Below are 8,442 nucleotides of genomic sequence, written 5' to 3'. Positions count from 1 at the left end.
ATGAAAGGCAAATCCGAATAGCACGCATGGGAATGCAGCAAAAATAGTTGAGGTGTGTGCGTGGCAGGTTTTTTTCGTACCGAGCAAACTAAAATTCCGCATTTTTCCGCCCGATATTTCTTCCTGGGGTAACCGGGATCATGCATGCAATCTTGTTTGAGATATGGGAGGAAATTGAAAAGGAGTGAGCACAAATGGAAAAGAAGCCGTGGGAGCGCCGGATAAGCGCACGGCTGACAACTTAACTACGAGCAGCAAGTAATCAATCAAGAAAAGCGAGAAAGGAGAGGTAATCAAATATAAGAAACATGACTAATGAGCAAAAGGAGTCTTCGAATTTAGGCTCAGAAATGCGTGGGTATTACATGTTCTAAAATGTAGCAACAAATTCAATCTAGCTTAATCTTATAGTTCATCCCAACCTGCATCGTCTTGTCATGATCTAACTTGAGGTTGGAAACGCCCGAGTTGAAGTTCTTCTGCAGGAACCTGTACATGTGATTGACGACGAATCGCCTGAACCATCCATGCACGCGATTCCCGCCGCTCGCCGTCAGGATCGTCCTCCCGATCACGACGCTCACCCCGCTCCTGCAGGCTCGATCCATCATGGAGGCCTCCTCGGCTGTGCGGGCGATCTCCTTGAGCGCGGCGAGCACCGACTCCAGGAACTCCTCGCCTTCCATGTCCTGCTTGTCCATGTACCCGTACTGCACCACGGACCTGTACACCCCCGGTGGCACCTCCTCCTCCGCCGCGACGAGGAACCGCTCCTCAGGCAGCACCGAGGTGACCGGCAGCCTCCTGACGGTGACGAACAGCAGCAGCTCGCGGAGGCAGCCCGTGTGCTCCGCGTAGTGGCGCACGATGGGTGGGATGCCGTTCATGAGGTCTGTGAAGAAGAAGCAGACCCCCGGCACGCGGGCCGACCTGGCCACGACCGTGGCGAGCTCGTTGCCGGAGATCATGTGGCCCGCCTCGTACTCGCTCTTCTTCTTCCGGCCGTAGGTCCAGGACACCGTGATGACCAGGAAGAAGGCGGTGATGGCGAACGGGACCCACCCGCCCTGCGCCAACTTGTTCATCAGCGAGCTCATGTACAGACCCTCGACGGCCACGTAGACAGCGAAGAACGTGGCGGCGATCGCCGGGTGCACGTCCCAGATAACCACCATGACCACCGTCATGAGCGCTGTGGTGATGAGCATGACCCAAATGACGGCGACGCCGAAGGCGTGGCCGATCTCGGGGCCGCCCTGGAAGCCGATGGTGATGAGGACGCAGAAGACCATGAGGAGGTAGTTCACCTCGGGGCAGTACACCTGGCCCTCGTACTTGTCGGAGGTGTGGCGCACGGTGGCGCGGGGGAAGTAGTCGAGCACGATGGACTGCCGGATGATGGAGAAGCTGGCGGAGATGAGCGACTGGCTGGCAACGATGGCGGCGAGGGTGGCGACGATGAACATGGGCCAGAACAGGGCTCCCGGGATGCTGCTGTAGAACGCCGTGCTCAGGTCAGCCGGGTTCTTGATCAGGTACGCTGCCTGGCCGGCGTACGCGAGGATGAGTGATGGGTACACCACCGTCGAGAACGCCACCTGCATGATAAATAAAATGATACCACTGAGCACTAAATACAGTACTTCCTCCGTAAACTAATATAAGAGTGTTTAGTTTACTAAAATAATGATCTAAACGCTTTTATATTAGTTTACAGAGGGAGTAACATTTTGTATGCCATTATGGTACAATTTGCAGGGGCAATGTACCTGAATTGATCTCTTGTTGAAGTGACCCAAGTCGGCAAACATAGCTTCAGCACCTATTCAGATTCAGTGCAATTTTAAAAATTTCTTAATCTCCATTTTTGTGTTTAATAAACTTGGGAAGAATGACATAAATTTGAGAACAGTTTGACACCTGTGATGCAGAGGATGACGGCGCCGAGCTGCTCCCAGCCGGCGGCCCCGTTCCTGGCGAAGTAGCAGTAGATGTAGTAGGGGTTGACGGCCTTGAGAACCGGCGGGTAGTAGACGATGATGTTGTAGAGGCCGATCATGGCGATTGACCCGAACCAGACGAGCATGATCGGGGAGAAGGAGAAGCTGACCCTGCTAGTGCCCATCTGCTGGAAAAGGAAGAGCAGCAGCAGGATCACCACCGACAGCATCACCACATGCTCTGCAACAGAGAAAATGTTAACCGCACGTCAAATCACAATGATCTGCTAGCAGATAATGTAGTAACGAAATCTTCTTCTTCTCCTTCTTACTTTGTTCGATCTTGGGTGATCTCGATTGGATCCCTTGAACGGCCGAAAGAACTGACCGGAAACAAGAAACAGACAAAAAAGAGATCAATCAGGTTGTTACGGACGGACGGTTAGGAAAAATATCTGAACAACTTAACAAACTGTTCAATTCAAACAGAAGAAAATATTGCTGGTACGTCGGGTCGTACCTGAGATGGCCGGCGTGAGGGCGCCGTCGCCCATGACCATGGAGGTGCCGACGAGCACGACGTAGGTGAGGACCGACTGCGCGGCGGCGCTGCCCTCGAGGAACTTCTGCATGCGGGACGGCTCCGGCCTCTTCTTCTTGCCGTGGAACCTGAGGTGGAGGTCGGAGGGCAGCCGCGTGACCTGCGCCGGCGTGCCGCCCTTGAAGTTGACGTGCTGCCGCAACAGCGAGTAGAGCGCGAAGGTGCCGCCCTCGCCGTGGTCGTCGGCGCGGAGCACGATGAGCACGTACTTGACCAGGCTCATGAGGGTGAGCGTCCAGAGGATGAGGCTGAGGATGCCGAGGAAGTCGCGCTCGCCGGCGCCGGGGAGGACCACCGACGGGAACACGTAGAGCGGCGACGTGCCCAGGTCGCCGTACACGATGCCCAGCGACTGGAAGCTCAGCAGCAGCGTCTGCGACACCGTGAACGCCTACATACACCCATCCATCCATGCAACAAAATCATGATCTGGTCGAGAATCGGTGGAGATCGATATATTAAGTAACGATGCATGGATATTATATACGTGCCTGAGGTGTCCGGTGTCGCATCTTGTACGCCTGGCTGAAGCTCAGGGTCCGACCACCGCTTGCGCCGCCATCGCCGCCCTGCTGGTGGTCGTCGGCGCCGGGAGAGGCCATCTCGAGGACGATGTCGCCATTCGCGTCGGCGCGCCGCTCCATGGGGAGAGGCCGATCGAGCTCAAGGGTCCGACTCCAACACGTCCCAAAGGTGCATTTATAAAGCGTATATATATATCTGCAAAAATGGTTGGTGAGATGAAGAAACCGCGTTTTGTTTTTGTGGGACCCAATTTGGCCATGTTCAACTTAAAACCTCTCGGGGCTAGAGATAAGTGCATGCATAGAGAACCAAAATTTATTTTTCTTCTTCTAATTTATTTTTTTGTTTCTGCCGAATTTATTTTCTTCTTCTATTTTTTTTCCTTCATGCTCAAGGGCTCATAATAGGGCAATAAATTCCTTCTTTAATTCTTTTTCTTCCTTCCTCGACACAAAAGCGGAATTTAATTCTTCCTTTCCTTTCTGTTCATATTTGTGACCGAACGGGACCCACTCCTTGAGGCGGCTTATTGGTTTCAATTCATAGAATATATAAATTGGTGCGTCAGTTGTAAGAAAGCGAGGTGGGATAATTTAATAGCCGAGTTTCTCCTTACTCAACAATTAAATTAGTTGAGGAGATTTGGTCTACCCCTTCACCTTATAACTCTCCTATTGATACTTGGAGTTTTAAAACAAAATTTTCAGGAAAGAGGTGAAAGGATGGAGCATCAATATTGATGCTGCTATTAAGAAGAAAAGAGACATGATTTTAGAATTTGACATCCTTGAAGTTTTTTTCTGAGAAGAATTTGATTTCTGATGTTGATCATCAAAGAATGAAAGATATTCAAGCTGAGTTGAAAGATATTTGGAGAAAAGAGGAAACTGCCATGTGACTAAGAAAATTCTGGAAGGGGACAATTATTTCCATGCCCTAGCCAACCAGAGGAGGAAAACCCACTTAGCTATGTTAATGGGGGATGAAGGTCATGTGACCACTAACACTGACATGATGAAAATTGCCATAGACTTTTATAGAAACCTTTTTGGTTTTGAACAAAAGGAGAACATTCATTTGGATCCCTCCTTCTGGCCTGAGCAAGAAAGATTGAATTTTGCTGAAGTAGATGCTCTTGAAAACCTTTTTCTGAACAAGAAATTAAGGATGCTATTATGGAGTCCTACTCTTGTGGTGCTCCAGACCGTGATGGACTTTCTTTTCTTTTCTACCAAACTTTCTAGTAACTTATTAAGCATGATTTCATGGCTTTAGTCAGGGATTTTGAAAATGGGGTATTAGATATGGCTAGAATTAATTATGCTATTATTAATCTGATTCCAAAAGAGCCTGATGCCAAGCTTATGAAACAGTTCAGGCCTATTAGCTTGGGCAATTGCTCCATAAAAAATTTCAGTAAAGCCATGACTAATAGTGACCTATTAGTGATAGGCTGCTTTCTTCTTGCTAGTCGGCTTTTGTTAAAGGTAGGTACATCCTGGAAAGTGCGGTGACTGCTCATGAAACTATTCATGAACTCCACGAGTCCAAGCTACCTGGGGTTGTCCTCAAGTTGGACTATGGAAAGGCCTATGATAGAGTTAGTTTGGATTTCCTTGTGTAAATGCTTTCTTCTAGGGGTTTTGGTAATAAATGGATTAGTTGAATGATGAACACTATTTAGAATTGTTCTTCTTGTGTGAGACTAAATGATAACAATAGCTCTTGTTTGTTAGTGGGAAAGGGTTAAAATAGGGGGGGGCACGTTCTCCCATTCTGTTCAATTTGGTGGCTGATGTGTTTTCTAAAATGCTCATTAAAGCTTCTCAGGTAGGTATTATTGTTGGGGTTCTCCCTAATGTTGTCCCTGGAGGGATCATTAGCTTGCAATATGCCGACGATACACTTTTGTTCTTAGAACCTAGTTTGGAAAATGCTAGAAATGTTAAATGGCTACAATCTTGTTTTGTTGGATTATCTAGCATGAAAATTAACTTTAGTAAATGTGATCTGATCACTCTCAATGTTGAGGAGGAGATTTCTAAACTACTAGCCCAGATTTTCTGCTGTAAACTGAGATCCTTCCCTTTAAAATATCTCGGTGTGCCTTTGCATTTTGCAAATCAGCGCAGAGAGGAACTCCAACCTATAATTAATAAAATTATCCAAAGAATATGTGACTGGACGGTGAGACTGCTTAGCTACGAAGCTAAACTGGTGCTTCTTCAAGCTTGTATTGCTAGTATCCCCACCTATTTGATGTCTATTATTAAGTTTCCTAAATGGGCAATTGAGGCCATTACATCTCAAATGGCACACTTCCTTTGGGAATACCTTGGGGATATCCATAATACCACCTAGAAAATTGGGATTTGGTTTCTCGGGGAAAAGAATTTGGGGTTTTGAATATTCCTAACTTAAGGGAAGTAAACATGTCTTCGCTTGCTTCTTGGTCTAGGAGAAACTTTGCTGGAAGGGGGAAAAACTGGGTGACTTCGGTGGATCGTAAATACTTAACTGAGAAACCTAACAGCTTCTAGTGCAAGGAACAAGTGGGCTCCCCTTTATGGAAAGGGTTTACATGGGCTCTGGTTGGATTAGGCCTTTCTATAGGTCGGCCCCGGGGAATGGGAATACTATATCCTTATGGCATGAAGCTTGGGCTGGAGATTTCTCTTACAACTCAATATTGGGTATTGTTTGATTTGTGTCAGTAACAGAATTGCACTGTCAAACAAGTGTAGGATGGCCATACTCTAAAACTTACTTTTAGAAGGTGTGTTTCCCCTGATTGATGTGTTACATATGTGGAATATGCTTAAAGAGACTGTAAGTAATTTTATTCCTTCTAGTGAACCTGATAAGCTTCTGGTAATTATTCTACTAAATCTTTTTATAAAGTATTAATGGGGGAGGGGTGGGTTTCTAATCCAGGTTAGTATAAATGTTAGAAGATAATTATGCCCCATAGGTACTTAGTCTTTGTTTGGATTGCTATTCATAATAAAATCCTTACTAGAGATAATCTGAGTAAAAGACAACAGTTGGAGGATATCTCCTGCTTATTCTTTTATGAGCAAGAAGGAAAAAAATAGCGATCGAGAAAAATGTTCTTGCTATGGTTGAGATTGCTACCATTTCCTGCTTATGGACCACTCTTAATGATTTTTTTCAGGGAGATATTTGGAAAGATACCTGGACTATTCTGGGAAAGATAAGCCTACTTCTTCACCAGCGGACCGTTTTGTGCTCGGATGAACAATCAAAGCTGATGAAAGAATGCCTTCATCTGCTGGACCAAAGAAGAGGAGAGGTCCAGAGGATCGCCTAGCAGGGAAGACTAAGATGATCCACCAAGGCAGAAACCGGGGCTTCTATCTGAAGGCTCATTCCTACTAGGCTAGATGATCTATAATAGTTTTGCCTGGTTGTCTTTGATAAATCATGTATGTTGTCGTTTGTCGCAGTTGGCTCTCCCTTCTCCTGTCTAAAAAGTTTGGTTTAATCTGGTTCACCTACCTTCGCTTGCTCGAGCATTGAAAACAGTTTAGCTATGTCTTGTTGTTGCCTCATTTTTCAATAAAATGGGGTGGGGGAAAACCCATTTTCTTCAAAAAGAAGTTTCTCCTGACTATAATACTGGGTCACATGGCGGGTGAGGCCCAATAGACACCAGCTTGTGCGCTTGAAGGAAAAAAATAGCGATCGAGAAAATATACCAATATTTTGGACAAATGAAAACTTTTAATATGGATGAATGGACCAAAAAATTGGAGAAACACACCTCTTCTTATTAGTAGGCTAGCAAATACGCCCGTGTTTTGCAACGGGAGAACACTTCATTGCATTCCGACACTCCTAATTCAATCAGTATGTTTCTCTCAACAAAAATGGAGTAAGTATGGCCTATAACACAAGTGGTGATTTTATTTATGACCTACGTTAAATATCACTATCATGAAGAAGAATTATTCTTTTAAGCATACCATCTTTGCAAAAAATCTAACAAATTTATGCACTGAAACTATGACATTGAGGAAAATGGGAATGATTCACCATCAATAGAGAGGACGTTCACTGGCGGGTTGGTGACTGCGATGCCGCCAAATCAGACCTCCATCTCAGTCTTCCCATTTGCCATCGGTTTCGTTGCTTCCTTCTATGTCACCCTATCTCCCCTTGTGAGGTTGCCGACTGTGTGATTGGTACCAATGAGCAATGGTTTACTTCAGTCGCCTGCAAAATCCTATGATATGTTGTTGAAAAAAAATGAGAAAGCATTGCATGATTTTATTACATTCACAGTTCCCGGCGAGGTTGAGGGAGGGATGAAGGTAGCAGGGCCATCTCTGGGATTAAACTAGAAGGTGTCATGCTGTCGGGAGGTCGAGGGGACGCTTAGCTCGCTGGTGATCACCCTACAGACTCGCAGGTAACTGTAGTGAATACAGATCCCAGATGCACCTGCGATGACACACCCTTATATAATTTGGTGCCAAAACCTAGGTCGATGCACATCCCGCGCAACATGGTGGGCACTGTCAGCGGAGACCTCCGCCTCTTGGTCTGAAAAAAATAAGAAGATATGTGTAGTTATCACATCTTGTGTCAAAGTATCAACAAATTCCACAACTCCACCAAATCATATGCACTATCCAAATCTAGAGAACACACATAGTAATATTAAACCTGCTTGATACAATATCTACTTACCGCATCTGGATGCGCGATGTAATCTGCATGTAGCGTACTCGCCATCGGCACCTAGCATGAGCCTCCTAATCACTTCACCTCATTGGGCACAACACACTCATGCAACCACAATGCATTCTTCTTCTGCAACCGGTATGCTTTCCTCTATGTCCTTAAAGTACTACAGATGCAAACCTTCTTGGTGATGATTATTTGTATGCATAACGATATTGGTTAATTAAAACATGCACTAAATTGAAGTAGCACATCCAACAATGCCACATCGTAGCCATCAACATGGTGCCTTGTGTAGGCAGCTTGAACTGAGTCCTCGCCGATGGTTTGTGGCTCCATGCATCACTTCCACTAGTGCAGAACCGGGCAATAGCACCGGTTCGTAAGGCCCTTTAGTGCCGGTTTAGGAACCGGCACTAAAGTTTCGGCACTAAAGGCCCCCCCCTTTAGTACCGGTTCAGCACGAACCGGTGCTAAAGGGGATCCACGTGGCACGAGCCAGCTCCCGGGGCCGGGAGCCCTTTAGTACCGGTTGGTAACACCAACCGGTACTAAATGGTTGTGGGGTTTTTGGTTTTATGATTTTTTTCATTTAATTTTGTGTTTTCCATTTTAATTCTTTTTCGTTTGCTGGTATTTTACGGTACTACACATTGTACACGTTATGCA

At 46.1% G+C, this 8,442-nt stretch overlaps 1 protein-coding gene across 1 annotated transcript; it reads right to left on the bottom strand.

The window, feature by feature from the left end:
- Positions 1-290: 290 nt before the first annotated feature.
- LOC119272894 (potassium transporter 6-like) lies at positions 291-3,185 on the bottom strand. Its single transcript, XM_037554249.1, has 6 exons — positions 3,033-3,185; positions 2,461-2,932; positions 2,273-2,323; positions 1,921-2,181; positions 1,770-1,822; positions 291-1,598 (listed from the first exon to the last, which is right to left on the bottom strand). Exons 1-6 carry the CDS (start codon positions 3,183-3,185, stop codon positions 390-392), a joined length of 2,199 nt encoding a protein of 732 aa, XP_037410146.1. The 3' UTR covers positions 291-389.
- Positions 3,186-8,442: the final 5,257 nt, after the last annotated feature.

This window comes from Triticum dicoccoides, chromosome 3A (genome assembly GCF_002162155.2).
Source record: "Triticum dicoccoides isolate Atlit2015 ecotype Zavitan chromosome 3A, WEW_v2.0, whole genome shotgun sequence".
Classification (NCBI taxonomy): domain Eukaryota; kingdom Viridiplantae; phylum Streptophyta; class Magnoliopsida; order Poales; family Poaceae; genus Triticum; species Triticum dicoccoides.
This window is presented reverse-complemented; position numbering and strand designations above follow the sequence as displayed.

Coding starts and splice junctions, on each gene's coding strand:
- LOC119272894 (XM_037554249.1), bottom strand. CDS start 3,185: ATGGAGCGGCGCGCCGACGCGAATGGCGACATCGTCCTCGAGATGGCC. Junction 2,933..3,032: donor TGCGACACCGGACACCTCAG/GCACGTATATAA, acceptor GGGTGTATGTAG/GCGTTCACGGTGTCGCAGAC. Junction 1,599..1,769: donor TCAACAAGAGATCAATTCAG/GTACATTGCCCC, acceptor TTTATCATGCAG/GTGGCGTTCTCGACGGTGGT.